This window comes from Paralichthys olivaceus, chromosome 16 (genome assembly GCF_024713975.1).
Source record: "Paralichthys olivaceus isolate ysfri-2021 chromosome 16, ASM2471397v2, whole genome shotgun sequence".
Classification (NCBI taxonomy): domain Eukaryota; kingdom Metazoa; phylum Chordata; class Actinopteri; order Pleuronectiformes; family Paralichthyidae; genus Paralichthys; species Paralichthys olivaceus.
In genome coordinates this window covers 9837591-9864580 of record NC_091108.1, presented here as the reverse complement: position 1 = coordinate 9864580, position 26990 = coordinate 9837591, and the positions used below count along the sequence as shown (strand labels likewise).

Here is a 26990-nt window from a genome sequence, read left to right as displayed (position 1 = left end):
GGGAGACATATAGCATAAACTGTAGATAGCCAAAGTAAGTGGAGATTCTGCCAAAAGCAATGAAGACGACAGGGCTCCGTGTGGGATTTCACTTTGGATTTTGGCCCTGCAGGGATATGAGGAAGCACTACTGACAGGACTTGCGTGGAGAAGTCATCTCTATTCAATATAACTAAGTAAAGAATGCCCCAAGTCCACACTGATGCACCAGCATAAATCCTCTAAGGTACAATATTGCTTTGGAAAAGTTAGCTCTACCTCTGGTCGTGCAGAGCTAAAACACTACAAAATGTAAGAGTTTGCTTCTTGTTTGCCACTGAACACATTCAGGATGCTCGAAAGAATCTTCAGATAGGGCATGGATGCAGTAAATTCAAGTTTAACAAATGCTATCTAACCAAATGTAGCACAGGGCAAAGACGGCAAATGTGAGAGCAGTCCCTACAGCAATGTGAAAACAGCGAACAGACACCATGACAACTGAGATTGAGATTTATTTCACTTTTTTTTTTTTTTTTTTGCTACATTCCTCTTTACTCAAATCTAGGGAGCGTAGGTGGGTCAGTCATCTTAGAAATACTTTATATCCAACGTCATATCAATATGTGCTACAAGTAAAAGTGATCTTGGAGTGGGTAGTACAATTAGCTTTTAATCTGTTCAGTCATGTCTGAGGCAACAAATTTGTTTTAAAAAGATTCAATGTAAAAAACACAAACACGTACACGATGAAAAAATTTACAGGTCATCACTCAGAGGAATATTATGATCCAATTAATTAATTCCCAAGGGGATAGACGTTCGTACTCCCCGATGAGGCAAATGGTGTGACATAACAATGTACTAAATTATTTTTCTTTACTGCGTAATAATGGTCTTTGATGCTAAATTTTGATGATACTAATGTCAACTTAGTTTTATGGCAAAATCCAATAAAATAACTTCCATTAAGTAAAAAAAAACACTTCATTTGTATCACAATATTCAACATCATGTAAATTGTGAAAAAAGATGTTTTTGTTTAAAACTGTTCATGACAACTGAGACATTCTGTACTGTAAGCAACACATTAATGACCTTTTTACAGCGAGGGATAAAAACACACTCCCAAACAGCCAATTTTCCAGTGAGGCAACAAAACCAGTCACTGGTGAAAGCTATGCAACATACTACATAAGCCATATAGCCTTTTGTTTTAATTTATATGGGTATAATAGAAATCATATTCAACCTAATGTAGGTTCCAAGTTTTAAAACAAACTTTTTTGGGGGGATCCAGGGAATAGAAATCCTATTTAAATTGGTTTATGGGGGCTAGACAATCACATATGTCCTTGCAATCTCAAACTTATCAAATGTCTTGTATCTTCTTATGGCAAAAAAAATCTCCTGTTGCATCTCTTTTTTTAAATTCTCTAGATGGTTCTCAGTTTAAGAAAACAAAACATCAACAAGGAAACGAAGAAAAACAGAGTCCACAGAGCTCTGCACGGTCGAGCGTTTGGCTGCCACAGAAAAGTCTAGCACCCCCTACTGCTTGGGAGGAATTCTAGTCCAGCTGCTCCTGCTTTATCCTGTTTGAATTGGGTCCTCGCTGACCTGTCCTCCTCAGTTCCCTCCTCAGGACGTACTCGCTGAATTGGGAAGAGTCCACGCCTCCGCCGCAGGAGCCGGTGATCTCGAAGCCACGTTGCTGGAGACGCTCAAGAACCTAAAAAAGGTGGGAAGAAGACGTCAGTGGAAGATAGAGATAATTTCTAATCGTTTATCGTTCATGGTCAGCGTCAACGCTACAAGACAACATAAACTGTCCTTTTGTTGATTACTGCAGAACTGGAAAGCATGGAACAACCTGAGTCTCCTTCAGTTATATGCTGCTGAGTTAGTGCGAAGTCTAGTACTGGAAACCGCTCCGGGAGTAGGCGGCAGCGACATACGGCCTGGGACGGGAAAACCAAGAGCCTCTTATTTCATTGTTTCCTGGTGTATATGTGTGTGTTTGTCTCCCTCTCTTTCCCCTCTCTCCCTCTGTGTGGGTAGCTGTTCCTGATCTTGCAGCCTTGCAGACATCTACAGACGTGTCCAGGGGGGCTGTAGGATCACATTCCATCGAAGAGGCCCCAGGGAGCAGTGCGGTTTTCTCTCTGCCACTTGGCTCAGTGTGGGCTGCTCAGCAAAAAGCCCCTCTCCCCATTTCTCCCTCAGCCCCCAGGCCCAAGCCTCCGCCAAAACTACAAAGGTCCCCCTACTGCTGCCAGCTTTCTATGCACCCCTTCCTTCTCTCAAAAACCCCCGCCCTGCCTCCATTAGCCGCAGATACAGCATCCACCGCCGGCGTGCTTTAATAACCAAACAGGATTATGGGCCCAGCCTGGGGACAACCTGCCAGGGAGCATGCTCACTCTCTTGCTCGCTCTCCACGACTCACACACTTCAGAGACGGGTTTGTTTGTGTGTTTTGAGGGAAAAAGATGGAGATTTGATTTCCTCAGATGGAGACACAGTCCAGATCATTGTGAAATCTTTTTAAATGTGCCCCCCCGCCATCATTTATTGATGCTGATCAGAGGATTTCTCCATCAATGAATCAGTGGAAAATCAATATATAATTTGAGAAATACAATATTGCCAAATACACACTGAATATAAAGAAGTTGACAGTAAAATACTTTCTATTTACAGACCTGTATGGTTTGGCCTAGAACCTTTTGCCTTTAAATCTGCTCTATATTGAATAAATTCAACACTGGCCTTAGTCTTTTAAAAAACTAATTTATAGATATATCTCTAAGAATTTAAGATTTCAAGTTATTGTTTTGCTCCCCAGGAAATGACCTACCAAGAAAAACTTTAAAAGTTTTAATCAAGACGGCAACAAAGGATGTTTGCTCATGTAGCAAGACTAATTGCTGGAATTTCTGTCTGGAGCAACTCTTTCTTTGAACTACTATTTTGTAAGAATTCTTACTAAAAGTGTGTTCAACTGATTTGGTTCTCAAATTTATGCTTGTTGATTCACTTGATTTTAAATTGAGTATTGATCCAACAACCCCCTCAGACACTTGGGGGCATCACCTCCTCTTGCCGTCAGAAAGTTTTTTCCTCCTTTTTGCACATTCATGTCACTCTTCATTAGGGTTTAACAATTATTCTAAATATTATCAAAATTGATCATATTGAAATTTCAATATGGTAAAGGTAAAATGTGTCTTAACATTATAATTAGGTGTTACGGTGCTACAGTGATGCCACCACCTACAAATCATATCACATATGCCTGTTTAGTATGGACCTCAGCAAAAATACTATCATTATTTCTTAATTTTTTCCATGAAAATTAAATTAAGAAATTCCTTATCTTGCAATAAAATGATTGCAGTATAATTGTTTTTCAATATTGCTCAGTCTTACTCTCCACCTTGATATAAGATGTTCAACATTCCTTCATTTAATAGGATGAAGTCTACAATCGACCTCTTTACAGTCCATTTTTAGCAGGTTGGCACCAATGCTCACTTAGCACTGACGGTTTCAAACACTCAAAAAACAATTTATCAACAACTATTTTTTTTCTATTCAAACAGACGGCAAGTCGGAAAGATGGGTGGATCGCTCTTTGGACTTGACAACTGGATACAGAAGAAACAGAAGAAGAAACTACTGATGCGGACTATTCACCAGCTGCAGAGTCAAAATCATTATTCCAGTCAGATCACAGAGAAGTAAAGATGGTGCTGGACTTGTGTAATGATGGTTTGCTAAACTGAGGCTTTGATGAACTCATCAAAGAGCTTATTTTTCTGCGAGGCTGTTCTTGTGATTCGATAAGATATAAAAAGATATGATTTTGCAATCAGACATCTGTAAAATTTAAAAAAGTCTACAGTATAACAGCAGATGAAAAGGACCTGAATGAACAGATCATCACTTCAGCCGATTCTTTGGGCGTACGGTTGAATGGAGAAATGTAGAAAAGCACTTTATCTCTACTACTTTACAACTTTATCTAACCTTTGAATTATTATTCTTATTAATGACCCTCCGCCCACAGCAGCCCACAGTTCGTATTACCTGCACAGAGTTGAGGTGGCAGTAACCATTGAGTGGGAAGCGGATGACGTGCGTGGAGTCATGGTTCCAGCCGGCATTGACAGAGTTGCACATGACGTCACCGATCTCCGGGAACACGTCTTCGATCAGGGCCTTGTCACCGCTGAGTGTGATCCTTTCGCCCAGGTCGGGTGCAACACGAACCACCAAGCACTCGCAGGGGCGCGACACCCGGCTCAGCTCCTGGTCCTGACGCCAACGCTCCAGCTCTGAGAGCATGGGCTGCAGCTGGAAGTACCGCGCCTCCTCGTACAGCAGACTGTAGTCCTGGAGGAGACAAGAGAAATATGTGAGTATGGTTTTGAATTTTACCATTTACAACAGGTCAACTTGTGACAAGTTTCTTCAACAACTAATTCTTCTTGGTTTGGGGTTGCTTGGGGGCTTAGTTGTAATTTCCTGCTAACTCTACTGTCCAGTGGCGGATCTGGGATTTTTCTAAATCAGGGGCCATAAAGGGGCCACAGTTTACACAGTTTTCAGTTGGGGCTGGTTCCCTCCTGGCCCTGCCCCTTTATACGCCCCTGCTCTTGTATACTATAGTAGGTCCAACATTACTAAATTTCTAATATCAGTATACTGGGTGCTTTATCAATGCTAAAAATACTATGCTTATTAAAACACGAAAGGCTGTATCAATTAATATATCATCAAAATGCTATAAGTAATATTTAGAATGATTTTGTTGGCAGGAATGCTCCTTAAAATTTTCCTGCAATAACTTTCTCATGCGAATATAGATTTCAGCTGAAAGCTTATAACTAAATGCAGCTTGCAGTACATCTTGATTATACCACAGAACAAAATAACCTAAATAATTGAGTAGGTTTAAGGTTGTGAGTTCCTTTCCAAACCAAAAAAAGGGAACAACAGAGGAGTTTGAAACCACTGTTCTACATGAATGAGCAATAAACCCTAGCCAAGACACCATTCAGCAAAAATTACATAAAATCCTGAGCAGAGGAGATGTAGTGCGACATGTAACACAGGGTTGCGTGGGGTAGAGGAGGAGATCCTTTACCCGTAGCACTGCAGGGCCTAAAATCGCATATTCAAATTTTCTCATGCTCCTCTCAAGATCTACCCAATGTGAACATGACCTTAGCCTGAACTTGAGCCTGTCTTTTGTCTTTGCTTATTTTAGCTGACATACTTTCCCCTGATTGAGTCACACTGTGGGCAGTCCATCAGATAATGTGGTTATTTGTTTTCTCCCAGGGCAAGTTAAGTAATTACTGACTAAATGTAAGAGTAAAAAAAGAAAGAATGCTAATGTGTCACATACAGTGAGACTCACCCTGGATGGACAATTGGCATGTGAACATAAGGCGGTGGGGAAATGTAGCACATGCAACGTGGCCATTGGTGCTGCATCGTTTATCTGCTCGTCTTAGTTCAAGCTTGTTACTCCCCTTACATATCTCAAAGAATCTTTGGCTGCTAATAGCTGGAGGGGGGCCGAGGCGCATCCCGTGATGAGTAAATGCATCATGATTGAGCTTTGTTTGGAGGAGCCCTCACATTTTGTCTCCAAAGCCTGGGAACTGTTTTCAGCGATTCTAGGAGGGCCGGTGACCGAGGGCGCTCCACGGCCTTAGCATTCATTGTGTGTGCCAAGTTGCAGGAGTGCTGACTGGCTGATGGGAATTTACAGTTTTCTAGGATGGACAAGCACTCACTTTGAAGTCATCTGGGATGAGGAGCTTGGACGTCCTGAGGAAGTTGAGGATGTAGCGGAACATGTGTCCATCCCTGTCAATGAAGTAGTGCTGCTTCAGGCTGTCCAGGACTATAGGCTCTGTGCCATCAAAGAGGCGACCAATTCTACCCACAGAGACGGGAGGGGGTGGCAGGTTAGGCAGAAATGGAGGGAAGAAGGGAAGAAGGGAGAGGGACAAAATATTATAATTAATAATAAAGTTCATAACATTGATCATTGCATTATTTAAAATACAATCTCAACTCTGGAGCTTGTTTCCTGAACCTTGTGTAAAGAGAGAGAAGGAATAGAAAAAAAGAGAGAAGGTCAAAAATGTTACTGTGAAGGAAGAGGATTTGCAAAGGGGTGTGACGCACTCAGTTTTCTCACGCTCTGAAATATTTTTCACACCTTTGCACAGACATGCACGCATTTCCAAGCTCGATACACAAATCAACCGGAAACGAAGAATAGAAAGTAAAAAAAAAAAAAAAAACAGGCAGAAGGAAAGATATGAAAGAAGAAATGAAATGATTAAGAGCAGAGGTGGTCTTGAGAGGTCAGGGCCAGCTGGTAGTTGGTTGCCCTAGGCAGGGTGCCAGTCACCCTCAGGCCTGAGCTTGGAGCGACAGCGTGGCCTCCCAGCCTCCAGATGGCCCCATGCCCTTTGGCTCTTTTACTGCTGCTGTGACATCTGTCAGAATAACCAATTTTGCTTTTGTCTGAGCACTGCACTTGAAGCCCCTACAAATTGTTTACCGATCAAAATAACTGTGGGCTTTGCTTGACAAGGAGACATTTTGCAGTACAGCCTGATCAATCCTACAGCGACTGATAAAGAGTATCTGTCGAGATTTTACTGGAGAAAAACCTCCAAAAAAGTGCAAATGCAACCATGAGGTAGTTTGGTGATTTGAAGAGATGTTTAATGGACTAGACTCCCTATAAAAAACAGAATCTGTAACAGTTTAATTTCCTAATTTGAAAAAGACAGCATGATATTAGACACAAACATTCACTCATGGCCAAAAAAACCCACAAACTTTATTCCCACTACACACAAGCATGGTAAATCAGACTCACCGGGATTCTGGGAATTTCGTTAAGGTGGCCAGACTGCTGGTGTACATGTGTCCGCCCACATCGATGTGCACAGGGGCATTGGACTTGGTGAGCTGTGCAGGTGTGGGGATGCCCTGGTTACTCAATGGAGACACTGGTGACCGTGTGATCATGGGCCTGGACATGCTGGAGCGATTATCCTGTTTCAGACATCAAGAGGGAGAAAACACTGTGACGCGTGTAGGTTTGATTGATGGAGGATGAGATGTTGAAAATCAGAGATAAACAGACGCTGGAGTTTATTATTAGGATTTGAAGTGTTTCGATTCAGAATACTTTTGCCCTGTAACACACTCAACAGTCAGAGGACTGCAAGGGAAGATTTTTCTCTGCAAGTTATGGAGCAGCCTGACCTTGACCTGAATGTTGCCACTCCTGTGGGCCATAACCCCCCAAAACCAAATTAATTTGGATCATCAATCTTGGAAATGAGCAATAATGACTCTTTGATTTGAATACTGTAATAGGATTTGGAGACACAGCCTCCTGTTAACCTACAAACACCATTAGCAGACAATCTCGGTTGAGCTTTGACAAGAAAATTACTTCAGCCCCCACAACCCCAACAAAAGTTTCACACATTGAGTGAGGATGGGAGAAAATAGTGATGGACACCTCATCTGCAGAGGATTACAAACATTTGCTTGAGCAGATCTCAAAAGCAGCAAACGGACTGTGCGTAATATTGAAATAACGTGCGCAATCTGCATATAAGGAAATCAGGGACACGATCTCCTGAATTTACAAGCAACCCACAGTGTCTTCACGTCCCTCCTCCGGCAGAAGTGACAGGCAGACCCCACTTTTTCATTCATTTCTGCTTTTCCCCCCCTCCCAGTCTCCCAATACCTCCCGGACTATATCGGACTTTTACGCGTTTACCTGCGCAGGCATCACTGTGTTCGGAGATGGAGTCACCGAGTGGTCATTCTGCTTGAGAGACGCAGCGGGCACCGGCTCTCCTCTGACGCCGTACATGAGTGCAGGCTCCCTGCACTCAGCCGCCGCCGCTCGGATCGGGAGCCGTTTGAGGGACGCGTGCACGGACTCATCCGCAGAACTGATTGGACGTGGCCGCTTCCTCGCTTTCTGATGGGTTAAGTCCATGATATCCGTTTCGTCCATTTGCGCGCAGACTTTGTGGTGAACAGATATGACGCGGTCGGCTTCTTCTTGTGTTCTTTTCTTTTTCTCTCGCTTTCTTCTCCTCTCCACCACCGAACAGAACACCTGCCAAATGTGTGGAGAGAGGGATGGATGCGTATGTAGGCAGCACCGGGGGGGGAGAGAGCGCGCAGAGCCGTGGCTGTCACGCGGAGCAGCGTCTTTGCAATGGCTGGGAGAAGTCAAAGCCCCCGACAACATTAGCATTGTATCGCCCGCGGCTCTTTTGGGGCTGTCGCTGTTTCAGTGGCAGGTATGTGTGTCGCATTTTCGGGTTAAACCAAATGCAGCCTCGAACAATGTGCGTGTGATCGTCTGGCTGTGTTATAGTCGGGTCAGCGCGCAAATCTGGACCGTCCACATCTGGCCTTTGCCCCCTTTTGGAGCGGTGCAGTTTAATCCCGCAGCTCAAATCCTCCTTCATCACAACAAAACCCAGTGATCAAACCCCAAACCGTGGCTAACCCGCTCAAACACCTGGACAAAACTGTCCCTTGTGCCCACTCATCCACAAAACATACATATCATTCATAAGTCACCAGACATGATCTCTCCAATCAAACAAAAGCCCCTGTGATAGTGTTTTCACTCACACTGATGCACTTTGAATGATAAGTCCAAAAAACACTCTTTTCATCATTTACACAGAATATTAATAACACAAAGAAACATCACATCTGAAGTACCAGATCACATGCGCCCAAAACATCTGCCCCTCAGAGGAGACAGAGGGATCAGTCTCTCCTCTGCTAGACAAACGTTAAGTTACCATAATAACTGATGACCACATCAGCAGAGCAAACCCACCACGCTAATGACATCATGGAGTATAACACCAGAGCAAAACATGTCCTATTGCTGTCAGAAAATACTGCCACAGCACTCTGCCGGGCTGTTTTCATAGAAAATGCAGGGAATCCACAATTTTTAATAACATTCAGATTAAAATTAATTAGTTCAACCACTGGCCTTAAAACATCCACATTGCTGCTTCTCATTGGCAGTGTGAGTTTCACACCTAGATACCCAATTAGCAATTAAGCTTGCCTTTGAGTGTAGGCCTCCAATGCGGTGTGTGATCCTGGTCTGATTTGCATGCCGCTTGTGCACGCGCTGATAAGCACAGGCAGCAGCCATACATAGTTTTAAAATTCAACTCCAGAATCCCTCGCAGAAGGCAAAGGGGCCTGCAGGGCAAAAGAGAGAGAAATCACATGGCTGCTCTTCAAAAGGGGACCTGTGTAAGGCAGCCGGCAAAGTGCGTGGGATCACACTCAGAATGCAGGTAATTTGTTCCCTGACTAATTTGTGGAGATGGTGGTGTGTGTGTGTGTGTGAGAGAGAGAGTGTGTGTGTGTGCCTGTGGAGAGTAAGTTCTGAAAACAGCTTGGTGGAATTGGATTTCCTCAAAGCCTTGTCATCGCAAAGGTGGATTGAGTGTAAAATCTGTAAGGCATTATGGAAAATTGCAGGGGAGAGAGAGAAGAGCGGGTGAAAGAGAGCGGGTGGTTGGTTTTGGGAAACGTGTTCTTGTATCAGAAATCTTCCAGAGCTGGTGGATGTAAAGACAACACAAGTTTGTCGGCCTTTTCTTTGACCAACGTCCACACATCTCTGGTTTTTACACTTCTATCTCAAGGACAGTTCAAAGGTCACAGCATCACAGGGTCCATCAGTGGGGGTGTGATGCAGGACTTGTGTATCTGTGATCGTATGAACACTGCAGATCCTTTTTTCCTCTGTTCCTACCTGTTGCCATTTTGCATTTGGCACAGAGCTATACAGATCTCCCATGTGACCAGTCAGAATATATTCATTCAGGGCATTTGCACAACCACATCTTAATCAGACACACTGCGGATATACTTGGGTTCTTCCAGATCCCCCTGTTGTGTTCCGCCAGTGGGCTTTCAGTTACATGCCTATGCAAAAATCACAATTTTCCTCCTGTATATTTTAAGAAACACACACCATACTTCCTGTTTGATGTCTAGTATAACACAGGCTATTACCCTGTAAGTAAATATCCGTCTGTCATTGAGATAATCTAAAGGGCCCGTTGAGTTTGGCCTATATACAACAAAACTATGGCTATCAAATGTTTTCGTCCCACAACGCAGCTCTTCAGTGTTTCGACATATCGCACAAGACACAATTAGCATTTCAGATCAGAGCATTAACATTCAGTTTGAGGCAGGCAGACTGGTATTTACATAATCTGGATGGGTTGTCTCTGCTTTGGTGCCCACGGCCATTTGTTTCAAATGTCCACACACAGACAACTACAGACTGCGGGTTAACTTCAGTCACTGTCGACTGGACGGGAAAAAAAACAAAACCGGTTGGGAGGCTGTCATAACAAATAGGCCTGAGTATAAACTGTAGGCTTGTGGTCTGATCAGGTGTCTGTAACTTTACTTAAATGGATTTTAGTCAATATCTAATCAGAATAGTTTGTGAATATAATAATCTAAACTTCTAAAACACTCTGGATGTCATGTTTTCTCTTCTCACGCCGTCATTAAGTCCGGAATTTTAGCAGTGATCGTATTTTGTTTAAGTTGAGACATAAATGCATTTTATGAATGAACTTATAGTTTGGTGAGTATAGTGATATGTGTAGTAACACTGCCAGTGGCTTGAATGATGTGAAGTCACATCATAAAGCCAGCTGTGCTTCTAAAAAGCATATTCCTCTATAAGTGCAGGATGAAAAAGCAAAAATGTGATGGAGGTTAAAAAAAACAGTTCGCCATTAAGTGAAAGGATGAAAAGTTTGCTCTGAAGAAAAGCTGCAGAAAGAATAGGTTGACCATGCTCCTTCAAGTGAAAATATAATATCTGGATAAATCTGTGGCTGCGGATCAGATTGATCCAATCTTTTTTTCTTTTGGGCGAATCAACAATGTGATTGGACTTCCAAACAAACTCATACAAAGTCCATCATATCACAGCGGTACTCCAGTATTTATTCAACTCAATAATATTTCCCTGAGTTTTATCACAAGTTGCTCTCCTCCTCTTTGTAGAGATACTGTAGCGGTGACCTCACAGATAAGGAAGTGTGATCCACGTCCTGATGCTGCAGGGCTGTTGGAGACGGTGGTGCACGTTCACTGGCACAGGCTGAGCTCTCCCAGGGCACAGGAGTGGCCATCAAATAGGAAACGCTATATGAAACATAATAACGGCAGTTTCTCTCCGATGAGCTCCAATTTAGTAAAGCACCTCTAATTTGGAGCTGATGGTGCAGCGCTGATGTAATGTGGACTAACTGATGTGCCTTATTAATATTTGTCTCCTGCACCAGATCAGTCTGTTTGCTAAATGTAATTTTAATGGGAAACAGATGTCCAGATGCTGTATGTACAGTAAAGTAGTGTGGCTTTGTTGCTACAGCGCCATCAAGTGTTGGGTCTGATCAACACCCCCCCCAAATCTCAGTCTCACTGTTTTCATGCGCCCTGTGAAAGTAGTGGAACCTACTCTGGATTTCATTACAAGTGAAACTCAGAAGATTTTATTTTCGTAATGGTTCATTTTAACATATGTAATTTAAAGGCTGATCCAGTGCAGTACAATACAGTGAGAGACACAATCAAATTCAAGTAACCAAATACACAAATATAGCTTTACTTAGAATGTCACATACATTTTAAAAGTCTAACTTATACAGAGAAGTGTGTCTTTATTGGCGCAACACATTGCCAGGTGTGAGAAATACGTCCAGATTGTTACTTAGTAAACTACATGTATTTGCCGATCCGCACCCGGACACAGGAGTTGATTACGCACGACGCGGCCAGAGAGCCGAGAGAAAAGAGAAGAGAGGGGAACGAGAGGACGAACATTTTGCTCCTAACTCCATATTTACACAAATACATAATTCCCCTCAACACAGAATCGGCCTTGTATTAAAGGATGATTCACCGATTCTGCATTGACGTGCGCAAAAAAGCTACATCGTGTCGTACGGAATAAGAAAAAAAAACGCCCGCGGCGAAATTACTCCACAATGGCGTCTTTCATTAGAAGATCTGGGGCAGCCAGGAAGCAGAATAGTTTCACGACAAAATCGACTTGACAAAGCGATCGAGGCGACGACAAAACGCAGGTTTCAGTAAGTTAGGAGCAAGTTACACAGCTGCACGGAGACGGCGACGGTGTTTCGGAGCCGAAATGCGCCAGGAGCGAATTCACACGGTGGATAAGTGGAGCGTTTTCCCCCCCGACAAGATCGCTGCCTAGTCTGTTGTTCGTTTCGTCGAATGTACCACAGCCTCGTATGTTGTACACACACGCATACATTAGTACAGTAACTAAGGAACAATAGCCAGGAAGTGGTTAAATATTTTTTAAGAACTGTACCGCTCGAATCGCTTTGGCACATGCGTAAAAGCGGCTGCGCCTCTGTGTCCCAGTCCATCCAGCCTCGGAAATAATAGCAAAGCAAATAAATGTCCGCTTACCTGAAACATGGAGCGGCATAAAAGTGTCTTTTTATGCACCTTTTTCCCTCCGATTTGGCCACGATCTGCCTCTCTTCCTACACCAGTGAGAAATGCAATAGCTTGGCTAAGGTAGACAGAACAAAATACAGAGAATACTTGCTCCAGGGCTCCGAAACCCCTCAAGGCAAAGATCAGGATACAATTAGCTCATGTCTCTGCCCCAGTCTAAACCCATTTTCAGAATAGAAAAAACTGCGAGCAAACAGATCACAGCAGCAGCGGCTGTGCCTCAGTCTTTGTTGAGTTTATGTTTTTTTATAAAATCAAATAAAGAAATCTTTTTTTTTTCTGCATTTACAACACCCTCACTCCTCCTGCCTCCAACTTGCCTATTGCCTCCCTCTCGCAGAGAAGCTGATTTTAATCGTTATGATTAGTTTTGATGTAACGTTCCCTCGGGCCATTTCTACAAATGGATGGAGTGTTTCTTTCCCAGGGAGGAAAAGCAGCAGATGATGATAATTATATAGATTGTTGGTGGAGCTTTTTTTGATTCCCCCCCCTCTCTCTCCTGCCTCTCAAAGCCTCATCCAGTCTCCTTTACGCACACACTCCATGGGCATTAGGCAACTTGTTGATTAACCAGGAATCAACTTTTTCCTTCCTCTAAATTAATGGAATGTGCTTCATGAAATTCTCACTGTGTACTTTCTCCTTTGTGATCTTCCCAGTCTCTTTCCTCCCTTTGGACCACCTCCAAATGACGTAGCTGTATAAATAAGCACTTCAGCTCGCCTTGCCCCAATCAAGTCTGAATCAGTGCCCGAGGCTGATGTGCGAGCTCATTTCAAATGTTCAACCATGCATGATTTCAGGAAGATTGAGGCACTTCTGAGGCTTTTAGAATTACTTTGGGGGGGGGGGGGGGGGTGCACACATTGAAGGAATCACTTGTTTAAAGTGAAATGCGTAATCATCCTGAGTCAGGAGTGTGACTTTGTGCCCATGTGGACATAGGATTGACAGTTATTTCTTTACATTCTCAACAGTTATCCCCTCACCATAAATAAGTAATAGAATACAGCTAAAATACTTTGCTCCTGCGCCCCCTACTGTTAAGAGCGTCAACTTTCCTAAAGAAAAAAAAAAGGAGCAGCCTTGAAAGCAAACCAGTTTATCCATGTTGTAGTAATGTGACCTAACATCAAATAATACAAGGAAATAACAGAGAAAACATATTGGAACAAATATTTACAAGAAAGCTGAGTATTTATGCGTTTGTGTTTGGATTTCAAGCAACAGTGGAATAAAGACTATGCCGCACCAAGGGACCAGAGACCAAAGAATGCAAGCAATCAAACAAAAGCATTTTCCAGTTCTCTCCATCGAGAGTTCCCTTATTCACACAGACTCTTCTGTAAATGATAGATGGATTTGCTCTTGAGAAAAGGCAAGCTATCCTTTCACTATTCGATCCAGGGATCATTAAACATTCCAGTTTTTAACCAGCATAATATAATAATAGGAATAATTAACTTAATTTTTTATGGTAGTCATTGAAACAAAGTGCTCTACAAAATACATGGGGATGAAAACAACACAGAACAAAACAAAGTCTGTAAAAACCAGTTAAGAATCATACATTAAAAGTCTTTGCTACACATGTTCTAAGCAAAGTATCTATTAAGATTCTCAGTCGTGGTATCTTCAGGTTATCTTGAATGTTTCAACAGACACAAGCAAATACAGCTGACTGTAGTTTCAACAGCATGTTTTAAATACTGAAGAGAGAGAATCCCTTTAGGTGTGGAGGGAATATAGATAACGAATGTGATTCTAAGGCCTAAAGAGTTCTCCATTCACCATTGTTTGGCAGATTAATTGCACAAAAAAGTATATGAATGACTCATGGATGTTTCAAGAAAGACAAGTATGCCCAGTTGCCCATGCAAATGATTTAAAAACAGTTTAAAGATTTGGCAAGTTGAATCTCCTCAGGCGAGGAATTCCAGAGCCTCGGGGCGCCGACGGCAGAAGCCTGGTCACCCTTAGTTTCCAGCCTTGATTTAAGAACTGCTAGCAAGTGTTTGTTGGAAGAATTTAGATTAAAGTTTGGAGCAGAGGGAGTTAGTAGCTCTGTAATTTAACTTGGACCGGACTGTGCTGAGCTTTAAGAGTTATTTTAGCAGCCAATGAAGGGAGGGGAGGATTGGAGAGATATCTACTCATACATGTTAATAGTGCATTGCAGTCGAGGTGTCTCGCTCAGGAAATGACAGAGCGTATTTGATCCTGGCTTTATTTCTGAGGTGAAAGTTTATAGATTTAATAATATTATTGACATGGGCTTCAAAAATGAGCTTTGAATCAAGTGTGATACCGAGGTTTCCGACTGTGGATTTTATTTTGCTCACCAGTGGGCCAACAAACCAAACAAACAGTTTTATACATGAAGGTATTTGCCCCAGAGGTTACTGATTGTCATAAAACACCCAAAGCCCGAACTACGAAGGACAAACACACTGGTGCACATATTTTTGTGCTATCAATCTGACTAAAGCTAAGACACTTCAGGCCCTAAAATCCCATTTGTCCATATTTCACTCATTCCTATACAGTGGTCTTCTCACTTAACTATTTTAAACATGTATCAGATGCTATTTGAGTCTAAACAGTGGAGATTTTTTTAAATCCATGTGCGGCGCTCGATGCCAAAAAAGACATTGTCCTAATGCTGCTGTATTTTACTTGGAGACTGCTACAGCAGCAGCAGCGGCAGCAGACGAACACTGGCGGACTGCGGCACATTTCAGTGGACAAATTATCCAGATTGGTTGCAGATGTGTGTATATGCCCCAAACCGTAGCTGCCCGACCTGAATGACATCATAGGGTTATAAATGCATACACAGGAGAAATGAGAGAGGAGCTCTGGAAAACTTGTTTGACTCGCTGGGATGTTATGAGTCTGACTGTCGTAAAAAGAACAAGAAGTACTGTTAAGGTGGGTTATCAATCCTTTCTGGCACAACTTCAACATAGAAGGAATGATTGCTGACATATTCTGCCTTTTACAAGCAAAAAGTGAAATTTATAAACCATAAAATACATTTCTTCTCATGTGAAGCTAATGGTTGCTCACGTTTGAAAAACTTAAACAGGTATTGGTGTAATCGACTTGGCTTTATGTCTCTTTCTTTTTCGTTTCCCCTCTGACAAGGAGGTTTGTCGGTTGGGTTGTGTGTGTTTTTGTGTGTGTTTGTTTTAGTTAATTACTTAGTGCAATACCATATGGTTACAAACACAAAGACACAGCACAAAACAAGAGGGGGTTACTAGACTTCATAACAATTTATGCAAGTTTGTTTATGTAGAAACTACTGGATAGATTTCCCCGAAACTTGGCGGAAGGATAAAAATGAGTTAATGGAAGAACCCATTCAATTCTGATGTGGAGCCAAGAATTATTTTGTACTTCATAATTGTGAGACATGGCGCTTTTCAATATTTTCACTGATTACTCTGAGAATAATTGATGGATCTTGATGGTAAGAAACAAGCATATCTATGGATCTGATTTCTATGTAGTGTGTGAAATTGGTGCAGCTTGATTGAATTTAAGGGGACTGTTAGGCCATGATGAATGTGTGTGCTCTTCTGAGTGTACTTCTAGTTTTAGTTGTGATATTGTTACACTTTATTGAAGCATTTGCATTTATCAGATGGTGTTTTGTGGCCAAAGTGACTGCTGCTCTTCAAAAATATAGATATTTTGATTGCAGTTTCAGTTTTAGAGATAAAATACATTTTCTATCATTATTCATTCAGCAAAAACACAGAAATAAACCTTCTCAACAACTATACGTCCCACTGAATGACATAGGTGTACCAAGGCCCTGCTGATGTTGTTTTAGCCCCAGACCATATTAATAACTGCTATGCTGGCCACACCCCTCTAATGGCCTGTGGTTATGTAAGGGAGTGGGATGGAAGCTGCTCCAGAGCCTGACTCAATCTGCCCTGCAGGGTTGCACCGTTTTAGCCAGAACTGCTCATCAAATATTGTCTTTGGCACAATGAGATTTTAGCTTTGTCTCCACTGCTATATTGTGGTCATACCAACAGGCATAACGCTGGAAGGTTTAATATTAACAATGGTAATTATATAACACATTAACTCTAGTTTGCAACAGTGAGCTGAGCCTGTGCACTATAGCTCTGCCGTTCATGTCATTTTCCAGAAACTATGGAAAGTTTGAATCCTGGGTGTTTTTGCCCTATTTCAAAAAGAGCAAGTGGCATGATTGTGCTCACGAACAGTTTCAGTTTGGTTTTTAAAAAAATCAAGATGTTCTTTTGACAAGTCACTTTTTCTGTTGCAGAGAAAAGATGAGGGTTGGTTCCCCTTTCAGCCCCAAACTTACTTGTCCCACCTACAGTGGACAGAGGAGTGACACTACAGTGAGGGGAAGAGAGACAAGAGGAGGGGGCTGCTTGGGTAATGCTGTGAGGCTCTAATAAAATGTAATCCTATTATACGGTTCCCACTAGAGGGCAACAATAATAAAGGTTTCCCTAATAACACGAGCAGACCAAAACAGCTCCTCCGGTCAAGTCCCACACTTGCACATATATCCTCTCATTAACCCAATTGCTTTTGGGCCACATTACACCGACAGGCCTCGGAGACTTAGCTGTGATGGCGAGGCAAGAGTTAAGAAAAACAAATGTGTTTCATCAAACTGCAGTTTGGGCTGCTCTGCATAAAGGAATTGAGGTGGGGGGGTTAGTGAGGGAATGTGTGCGGGTGGGAAGTTGGGAGCAGAGCCCCGAGGAAACCAATCAGAACTTCTCCACCCTCCCTTCCTGTGTCAAAGCCACTGGGGTCTCAGGTGTGTGTTACATGAGCTAATACCTTCCAAATATTGTTTGTGGTGGAGTAATCAAAATTTTGTAAATTACCATTTTGGAAATGATAGTCCTATCATTGGTAAACAAAATCACAATATAGTAGAGGAACATCACACTAGAAATCTCAAGATAAGACGTGATGGCTTAGCAAACCTTCAAAATGATTATAAACTTCAATACTTGAATTAAATGAACATATTTATTAGATGTGAAGTAACAAAAGCTGATCTTTTGTTTGTGTTTACGTCTTTACAAAGACAGAAATGGTGAAAGTGACTTTGTATCAAAGAGAAAATATCTCTGTTCAGGAAAAAGACGTAAACACAAACTTTCATATTGATGTGATTTGATAATGTAATGAAAGAGTTATTCAGTTTCTTAGCTATCTCAAATAAATGTAGTAAAATATTTATCATAAGTGACAAGGTGAGTGAGAATATCAATCATATTCCCGAGACAGCTTGAGTTATTAAGTGAGCCAATGTAACAGTATTACAAAACCCAGAATAATAAAGTTATTTATCTCTCTCTGTGTGTGTGTGTCTGACAGCATCAGACACAGAGAGAGAGAGTGTCGCATGCCTTCCTGTTCCTGTACCACCCTCAAACCCCAGAGCCGCAGACTCAAGGCAGTTTCCAGAATCAAACAATTTCACGCAGCTACTGGAGGAGGAAATGAACTGAGCCCAGAGCAATAATAAAATTATACAAATGTTATTACAGACTCGCCTGCTACTGTCCTACTTTAATTCAAATTTGGGCACTCCAGGCGGTGCTGGTGGCAGAGACCTTCCTGAATAAATCAACATTAGCTTACGTCTAAATTATTAAGGAAGTGGGAGACTTTCTTGTTTATAGTATGAATTATTAAACAAGTGTTTAACGCTGTTTTTCTTCATGAATCCCCAAATATTAATTGCTAATGATCTTTAAGGTGTGTGTTTTATCTTTTTGCCCTCTTCTGTTGCATGCTGGGTAATCGAGAATGTGTATTTTCAGGTTACAAGAAATCAAGTCTGTTCTCCGTTAGATAAGCGAGAGATGCACTCTGAGATATACATTGCTGGCATCTGTATGATGTGCAAATGAAGCTCTGGTTGTGACAATGTTGCTATCACGTAGCCATTCTCAGTATTTGCAATGTATGTGCATGTAAATAAAGGAGTGAGGGCTAACCCTCTGCTCGACATCTCACTGATCAGTCGTTCAAAAGGTATCGTGACAAAGAGCTTAAAAACTTGTTTGTCTATTATTTGCTGTCACTTCTCATTTGCTTTTTCCTAATTGAGGTGTCTGCAGCTGTGGTTTAGAAGTTTCTCGACCAGAAACAACAGAGAGAATGTTTTTCATGGTTTGATTGACACTTTACAGCATCTGCTTGTGTATGTAGTCGTCTGAAAATGTATCAGTAGGAATGTCAACCATGTCTTGATAAGAAACCGCCCTCTTTTTTTTACATTTTCCTCTAACACCACCATCTATAAAATTCATACAAAAAGTATTTCCCATTCAATGCGGCCTGCTATCCTCACCTGTCTCTCCATTGAATCTTAAGATCAGTGAGGGCCAATTAATCAAATCTGAGTGAGCCCATTTCCCATCTGCTATCCTGAGAAGAAACAGTCAATGCATGAAACACCAGACTTATGTAATCATTTATTTGGGTTATAAAGATGATTAAGGGGGAGCTGAGACGGCGCTGGCCTCGAGCCACTGGAGCCTTAAGGGACTCGGGCAGCGGGCCTGCAGGTAAAGGATCGGAGCCGCCAAGAGATTCAATGCTGTTCGTCTCCAACTCCAGCAAGGCCTTGAAGAACAGCACAACAATCTCACAAGTGCACAAGAGTTTCATCTTTAATAAGAAAGTATGAAGGATACAACTTAATTTAGGCAGCTCAAGCGACAAACAGTAATTAATACTGTAAAAATGCTAAGAATACAAAGTTTGACAAAAATTTAAAAAAAAAAGAACTATTTCAGTTGCTTTGCTCCCACTTAAGCACTGGGTCCCTGTTGCAGGGCTGCGTAACACTTAATCCTCCAGTGCAGTTCTGAATTAATGGCTTGGACCAGTTTCAAATGAAATGTGTCTCAGACTTGAATAAATAAAACTGACTTTGTGTCTGCAGAGGAACCTGCACATCCAAGGCTCGTGGCTGCCCTCCCCTGGAGAAATGCAGATGGGAGCAGTATTACATAGTGTGCGATTCACACTGCGGCCAGTAAGGGATGCTGTTGTGACACAAAAAAATGAATATGCACCATGTTTTGAAAAAGGGTGAGATGGGAAATGTAGGAGGAAAATCATCTTGCACAGTGGCATTCTAGCCTTTTAAACGAAATACACCTGTGTATAAAACTTGATGCAGCATGATGAGAGGGTCTCATCATTTCGTCTGCATCCTAGAGAAAATAAATGGAATCACACCCGTTCTTAAAAAGTGGAGACACAACAAGATCTGTGTCGTATCACAAAGTGGCATCAGTTTCTGTGGTCGGTGCCTGATGGCATGAGATTATACGAAGCCATTCCTCGAGACTTAACTCACGAGGAACACACAATATGGACATTTATCTGGCCGCAGGGAGACATCATCTGAGTAGATGAGCCAATCTATCATCGATCCGGACCGCTCGTCTCCCCAGTGCTCAGCTGCCTGAACAGAAACTGTGACTCAATTGAAAAACCTTGTAGGTGTAGTCACTGGACTTCTCATAAACATGTGGAGGCTGCAGTGGATCTGTGAGGCGTTTCACTTAAGAAATGTTAAAAAGCTAAAGAGAAGTTATTCCTGATTTAGACTTTTTTTTAAATCTTCTTTTACATCTTGTAGCACATCCAGTTTGCGAGCATGACTTAGAAATACTGCGTTTGAGCACAAAGTTAAGGAAATCAGCCAAATGTGTTATCAATAAATTAAAGGCTTGAATAACAGCAAAGAAATGTATGAGAAGAAGCAAATTTGGATCCCAAAAAACTGCTCATCACATTTTATAAAAACAAAAAAAAAATCATAGTGACAACAAGAACGTCAAAAAGCAGAAATAAACCACCACAGAATGCCTCCATAAAGATGCGTTGGTTTCTTCCCTGACTAATGCACTGAAAATGGAGAGCACTATAATATAACTCTAATAATAATGCTGTCACAGATGGCTCATGTTTTACCCGGGACCTGTAATGTGCTTAATGATCACATGGAAAATCTCACCTGGTATTACATATACAGTACACGGACCGAATGTGACACTAATCCAAAAATAACAAGGCTGCATTTTCTTCTTCACTTCTCTAGTGCAGCAAGATGACCCCTACCTAACTGGTTGGCCCAGTAAAGGTCCCTCTAACAAAATGTATTGCGGGGGCTGTATGTGTGCAATGTGCACCGCATGCTGCCACATCATCACACAGGGCCCTCAGGAGGAGTATCGAACAGGCTGTAAGTGTAGGTGTTTGCGGGATTGAGCCGTAACATCATATTAGCTTTATGACGATGAGAGTGATTCTGCCCTGCTGCGACGCCTCATGATACAAATCATATTCTGCTGTGATTAGGACAAAGTCTTTGGAGGGGGGGTGGTCAGGTGAATATTCCAAAGTTTGATTGTCAATCTGGTCTATAGATTGGTCTCCATTTCCAGTGCACGTGATAGTCATACAGAGGACAGCACCTCCCCCGGCGAGTCCTGGAAAGGATCTTTCTTCTCCGCTTTCTCCAGGTCGATGGTGTGGATGGAGCCCGGCTTGATGGAAAGGTCCTCAGCCTCCACCTCCCTGTATTTCCCCGATGGGTCCTTCTGGAAGATGTATTTGAGCCTCTTCTTAAGCTCAGCGTCAGGGCAGTACAGGTACTCGTACAGGCCAGCAGCCAGTATGCCGCCCAGGATAGGCCCCACCCAGTACACCTGCCACAAACAGCAAGACAGAAATCTGATTTACACAGTTGGCTAATCTGAGCTCCAGGGGACATTTTTGTCTTAACCTTTGGTCACAAAACTAGAGTTACAATAGTTGCGCAACTCTCATTGTATTTGTGCATATAGGTGATTTACTCTGGGTGAGTTTGTTCTGTAGATTTTGGATTTTGGTTCTGACTATACCAACAGCATTTGTTTGTTTGTAAGCAAGATTACGGAAAAACTACTGCTCAGATTACCACGAAAATTGCTGGACAAATGTGATACAGGTCAGATAGAACGTTTTGCATGATATTTCCGTTGATTTCTATAATTCATGGATCTTGATGAAAAATCCAGATTTGATCTAAATGTGGTTTCTAAAGAGGACGGTCCTTGCGTAGGTATGTGCCAGTCTAGTTTTACTTCTGTCAACACGATGTGGCACTGACATTACTTATTAAGATGATCAAACTGTCCTTCTCTGTTCGGTTACATGTAAGCAAGAGAGGGTCAGTCCTCATCAGAGACAGGTAGCTCAGCGTCTGCGGTATCAAGTAATTGCAACCAAGAGAAGATGCTCTTAACACCCACAGTGACAGTTACTAAGAATACCCCACACTCACAACACAAGTAGACACACGTACACAACATGATGCTGTGCTGTCTGCAAATGGTTGTGGAAATAATTGCCTAGATACATAAATTCAGAGCTAATGTTATTTTGCACCTTGTTCAGAAACATCCAATTATGGAGTTGGAGGTGAAAAGCTGTGATTGTCTGATTGTTTGGCTTCTTTTCTGTTGGATGAAGACGTATATAGGTCAAGGGTCACGGGTGAGGATTTTATGGGGAGCGTTCAAACCCACTCACCTTTGGTGGGTTTTCATTTCTCACTGACTGCATGAGTGAAAGTCGGCCCTGCTAGGTTTGTCTATAGCTCACACCTGTTTTTACTGTTCTGGCAATGGAGCTGAAATTTTGACCTTACTAGGTTTCGACATGCCCCCCCCGGCCTACTGTTGTATGAGCTTGCCATCTTCTGGACCGTAAAATAAGATCATCAGCATTTTGTGACGCAACACTTGAAACAGGAAGCTGATTTATTACATTAAACATTATCGTTGATGCAGAAGTGGGACATGTTTGCTAACTGCGGTCTGGGTTTTATTCTGGCCATGTAAGCTCCTGAGAGAAAGATTATCCTCTTCAGACAGTATCTCTTACCCAGTGGTTCTCGAAGTTAAGGGTGACCATCGCAGGCCCAAAAGAACGAGCAGGGTTCATGCTGGCTCCTGTGAAAGGAATCTAGAGGACACACAGAAGCATGAAATGATGAAACACCACAGTTTCCAGTTTTCTGCCTTATCCTGATGAATATATCTAATACAAGACAAAATATACAGTATGGATATATATATATATGTATTTGTTTAACAAGGCCAGGGAGAAATCAGTTGAGCCGTGCAAAATGATAACATCTATTTCCCAGTGCATTCATTTATTCTGCAGGGTTCAGGGAGCCCCCAGAGATTGGTTGCCATGCGATGGCAGCCTCTGATAAAGAAGTGCATGTGGGTGTGAATCACTAAGAAGTGAACAATATCACACATAGAAAAATAGATGCTTCTGAGCACCTGCTGTTTTTCCAAGAAGCATCGCTGCTGCTGCTCCGGAACTAATCTTGTTCTACAACTCTTTCATGTGGTGTTTTGAATTTAATATGATTTCTTCACAACAACCTCCACGTTAAAGTGATTCTCTGCTTGTGTTGCAGGGAGCACAGGAGGAGTCAAGATGAGGTTGCAGAAGACTATTAAGGTTGGTGATATTATAATTTGACATCGTATAGCAATTTGAATTTAAATTGACTGTATATACATCATTGTTTCTGATTCTGGTTTCCTGAGAATTTTGGAGAGCAAAAAAAACAAGCAACAGGCCAAAACTAATCATGGAATTGCTGTTATAAAATAAACTCGCAGCTGTCATCTCTTATCTGAGTTAATGGAAAGTGTCTTACTGCAAACAAGTGGCCAATCGCCACAGAAAGGCCGATGGCCAGGCCGCCGGAGCCTCCGAGGTCTGTGCGTTTCTGATCACAGGTGGCGAAGACGGTGAAAACCAGCTCGAACGTGATAATGAGCTCCACCAGGAGGCCGTGTCCTAATGAGATGTTGGAGTTCACCTTGGAAACAGAAGATACCTTATAGGGAAACGCCTCATAACGCACAACTGCTAACGAATGGGATCGAACTCTTACCGTGGTCACGCCGAGCGACCCTCTGAACGCAGCAGGTGTGACAAGGTAGAGGATCCCCGCTCCTGTTACGGCTCCCAGACACTGAGCCACCACATAGAACACAGCCTTGGCCAGGCTCAGCTTCCTCGTCACAACCATGGCTGCGGTGACGGCCGGGTTGATGTGTCCGCCGCTGATGTGACCGAAGCACTGCACCATGGTGGCGATGCTGAGGCCGAAGCACAGCGAGATAAGCACCAGGTCGGCCGGGGGAGGCTTCTCCTCCCCCGCGGCCCAGTTGATGGTGGAGCCCAGACCGAGGAGGACAAAGATCAGCGTGGCCAGGTACTCTCCGGATACAGCCCTCCAGAAGTCCTTGGTCCAGATCCCTTTAAATGCCACCATCGTGCTCTGACACCTACACCAGGACAGGAACCTCCTGGCAAAAAGAATAATGATTAGCCTACTTATATATTCCTGGTGCCTGCATATGGCTGAAAAAAAGGTACTGAGCCCTATCAGCACGGCTGCCTCTGGGCACAACGTTCAGAACTCCACCAGGATCAAAGCTGGTGACTTTCCATTAGAGACTGCCACACAGAGCATTCTTCAAACATTGTGCACAGGGCCAAATATCACAAAGTCAAAGCGTCCAAAGGTTCAATTTACTGTCACTCATTGTACCTCAACCAGGAAAAAAAGAACATTTCGATTTACTTTAATTAAAACATGTGCAAGTCGCTGCACATTTAGAAACATGTTAAACAATCTAAATTGAATATTACATGCACAGTGTTAAGCAAACCTCCAGAGCAGCAGAGTTGCAGGGATACTTCCCTCGTCTCTTTCCCCAGTTTAAAGGGCTCAAACTCACCGAAAGCAATACCTCGCTCTCCCTCTGCCTGTCCCCGCTGTGTGTGATGTGTGTTCATTCATTAGTCCTGGGTGAGTTATTCACCCACACAGAGGGGAGACCCTCATCACACCTACAAGCTGACCTGCAGTACTTACACGAGAGCAGCAGGCTGTGGGAGCGCAGGAGCGCAGCAGAGTGCAGGTCTGTCAGACGAACCTGATCCACACATTGTGCCTCGGGACCGCATCCAGCAACTTTATTACGTTACTAAGCAGGCATCACCTCACAGGAATTAAACAGCCTGCTCGGGGGGGGGGGGGGGGGGGGGGGGGGAGGAGGAGTCCTGGGGTTTGCTTGTTGAGCAAACAGTGGCACAGAGAGCGACCGCACGCTGGCTCAGTCGGACTCAGCATCTGAGTCATATCAGAGCTTTGGAAACAATCTGGACAAGCACAATATTCACAAAATCACTGATGTCTGGACTTGATAGAACTGTGACCTAACTTTGTAAAATAACTTTTCTCAGATATAGCTACATGAAGTTAATTAAATCAAGTGTGATTTTATTATAAGTATTTCCATATCATGGTATTTTGAATTTGTACCATACTTCATTTACAGCACATTGATTTAATATTGAAATACTGTATATTTACATGGAGGGGACCCTCTCTACGGAGGCTGCCATGTTTTTTACATTAGTCCAGACTGGACAAACTAAACACCTTTTGAGTTTTTATGACAACTGAAGCTACCACAGTTTCTTTTTCATGTTTGGATGGAGAGGGTGAGGTGAGGGCTGTTCAGCGGCAACATGCATTTTCAACACCAGATATCACAACATTCTACACACTGTACCTTTAATATACAATTGCTGGGCTTACTATGTTTATTAAATATTAAAATTCTTACGAAGAATATTTGATTGCTTTGTAAAGTTCAACTTACATTTGTAAAATTAGACTCTATACGTCATTTATGGAGGCTAAACATGAAATTGTAAGTTTTGAAAAGAGTGGCAGGGAGGTCTACAGAGCGATTCTGCAGGGGTTTTCACAACGACTGGGGTCCACTGATCCTTTCAGCGGGGGGGTTGTGTCTACATGCTAAGCCACCTCTCTTCTCTTACAGGGAAATGTGACATGCTGTGGTTGAATCACAAGTCCGTCTCTTTTCTTTTGTGTTAAATAACACAGACCTGGGGCAGCACAGTTCACACTGTCGCCTCACAGCATGAAGATTCTTAGTTTGTTGTGTGGAGTTTGTACGTTCTTCCAGTGTCTGGGTGAGTTTCCTCTCGATACCCTGGCTTCTTCACACAGTACAGAGACATGCAGATTGGGGTTGGATCAATGGACATTAGGTATAAATGTGAGCATGAATACTTGTTTGTCTCGATCAGCACTGTGATACGCTGGTGACCAGGTTGCAGCCTGCCTCTTGTCCAGTGTTTGCTGGGATCAGCTCCAACTCCCCCTACGACTTTCAAAGGATAAGGTCTGTGCTCAAAATGGTCCTCACAGATATATAAGTACAAGTACACACACACACACACACACACACACACACACACACACACACAACCACACACAACCACACACAACCACACACACACACAGCATTTTTGGTAAAATTGTATTTGTTTGTATAATTTTATTTTCATTCTCTGCCTTGTTTTGTCCTTTGTCCTTTTAGTTCTGAAAACAGCTGAGACTGTTGTCACTGTGTTACAGGTGGGATCTGAGGATTAACTTCAACAAAGGCCTGGTTTAGCAGTCTATTTGTATGAAGCCCTCTGTGGAATCAGGTTTAGAAGATGAGTAACAGCCCTGAAAACCATAAACCATGAAGCTTGCCTCTGTGTTGAGAACGAGGCAAATCAAATTCCACATTTTCTTTTATCTGGATCAAGTACTCAAGGGTTTGCACATTAACAAACACAGGCACATGTTGCTTTTATTTTCTCCATCTGTGATAAGCTTCCAGAAAGAGCTAAAGACAGTTTGATACGACAGGATGACACTGTAAACATGTTATTATCTGCTCATCAGAGACTCTCCCTGTGGTAAATTAACTATACTTGTTATATATGGAATTTCTTTTGAGGTTATTGTGACCTCTATGTTAAAATAACTTGTATTTTGTTAAGTAAGTGGGCACATAAATACGCAAATAAAACAAAAACATCACAACTCTATGAAGCCTATTGAGAATATTTTGATCTTCCAGAATCTGACTGTTGTGCAAACAGGATATTCAAAATAAATAGTGTTTTTAACAATCAAACAATGAATCATCAATTGAATTTTCACTTAGAGAGAAAAATAATAATTTCAAATAATAGGATCTGCCCTGAGTCTCATTTGAACATTAGCATTTAAACATACACACACTAAAAGAGATTCTTACCCCTTGTAAATTTCCCTTGTTTCAATTTTATTGTGTTATTGAACACTCCATACAAATTAATTCAAATTACAGAAAAATGAGTACAATCGTGCACCAAACTTAAAATACATATCTTTATTTAGATTAATA

General features: G+C 42.3%; 2 protein-coding genes and 2 long non-coding RNA genes across 9 annotated transcripts; 2 read left to right on the top strand and 2 right to left on the bottom strand.

Moving 5' to 3' along the window:
• Positions 1-476: 476 nt before the first annotated feature.
• On the bottom strand, positions 477-13182 carry kctd1 (potassium channel tetramerization domain containing 1). 4 transcript variants are annotated; one of them, XM_069511342.1, is made up of 7 exons: positions 12932-13182; positions 12565-12637; positions 7814-8161; positions 6893-7071; positions 5790-5934; positions 4072-4377; positions 477-1711 (listed from the first exon to the last, which is right to left on the bottom strand). In XM_069511342.1, exons 2-7 carry the CDS (start codon positions 12571-12573, stop codon positions 1550-1552), a joined length of 1149 nt encoding a protein of 382 aa, XP_069367443.1. In that variant the 5' UTR covers positions 12574-12637; positions 12932-13182; the 3' UTR covers positions 477-1549. The 4 variants fall into 4 exon arrangements, with proteins under 4 accessions (XP_069367443.1, XP_069367445.1, XP_069367444.1 ...); XM_069511344.1 differs by lacking the exon at positions 7814-8161 and having other exon boundaries at positions 12932-13139; XM_069511343.1 differs by lacking the exons at positions 7814-8161; positions 12932-13182 and adding an exon at positions 9143-9282 and having other exon boundaries at positions 12565-12923.
• On the top strand, positions 4273-26738 carry LOC138405096 (uncharacterized). Its single transcript, XR_011238789.1, has 5 exons — positions 4273-4399; positions 23132-23175; positions 25649-25737; positions 25855-25949; positions 26186-26738. It is a non-coding gene; the product is annotated as an uncharacterized lncRNA (long non-coding RNA).
• LOC138405173 (uncharacterized) lies at positions 15377-18540 on the top strand. Its single transcript, XR_011238855.1, has 3 exons — positions 15377-15549; positions 16928-17043; positions 18007-18540. It is a non-coding gene; the product is annotated as an uncharacterized lncRNA (long non-coding RNA).
• Positions 19100-24740, bottom strand: aqp4 (aquaporin 4). Of its 3 annotated transcripts, none has more exons than XM_020099208.2 (5): positions 24608-24740; positions 23618-24035; positions 23378-23542; positions 22582-22662; positions 19100-21362 (listed from the first exon to the last, which is right to left on the bottom strand). In XM_020099208.2, the coding sequence occupies exons 1-5, from the start codon at positions 24697-24699 to the stop codon at positions 21111-21113; spliced, it is 1008 nt and encodes a 335-aa protein (XP_019954767.2). In that variant the 5' UTR covers positions 24700-24740; the 3' UTR covers positions 19100-21110. The 3 variants fall into 3 exon arrangements, with proteins under 3 accessions (XP_019954767.2, XP_019954775.2, XP_019954784.2); XM_020099216.2 differs by having other exon boundaries at positions 24471-24610; XM_020099225.2 differs by lacking the exon at positions 24608-24740 and adding an exon at positions 24402-24501.
• Positions 26739-26990: the final 252 nt, after the last annotated feature.

Excerpts from the sequence above, each read along its gene's own strand:
- kctd1 (XM_069511342.1), bottom strand. Across the intron at positions 4,378-5,789 it reads TCATCCCAGATGACTTCAAA|GACTACAGTCTGCTGTACGA; the intron begins GTGAGTGCTTGT and ends TGTCTCCTCCAG. Across the intron at positions 1,712-4,071 it reads GCCACCTCAACTCTGTGCAG|GTTCTTGAGCGTCTCCAGCA; the intron begins GTAATACGAACT and ends CACCTTTTTTAG.
- aqp4 (XM_020099208.2), bottom strand. The coding sequence starts at position 24,699 with ATGCGGTCCCGAGGCACAATGTGTGGATCAGGTTCGTCTGACAGACCT. Across the intron at positions 24,036-24,607 it reads CCACAGCCTGCTGCTCTCGT|GAGGTTCCTGTCCTGGTGTA; the intron begins GTAAGTACTGCA and ends TCTTTTTGCCAG. Across the intron at positions 22,663-23,377 it reads CGATTGGCCACTTGTTTGCA|ATTCCTTTCACAGGAGCCAG; the intron begins GTAAGACACTTT and ends TGTGTCCTCTAG.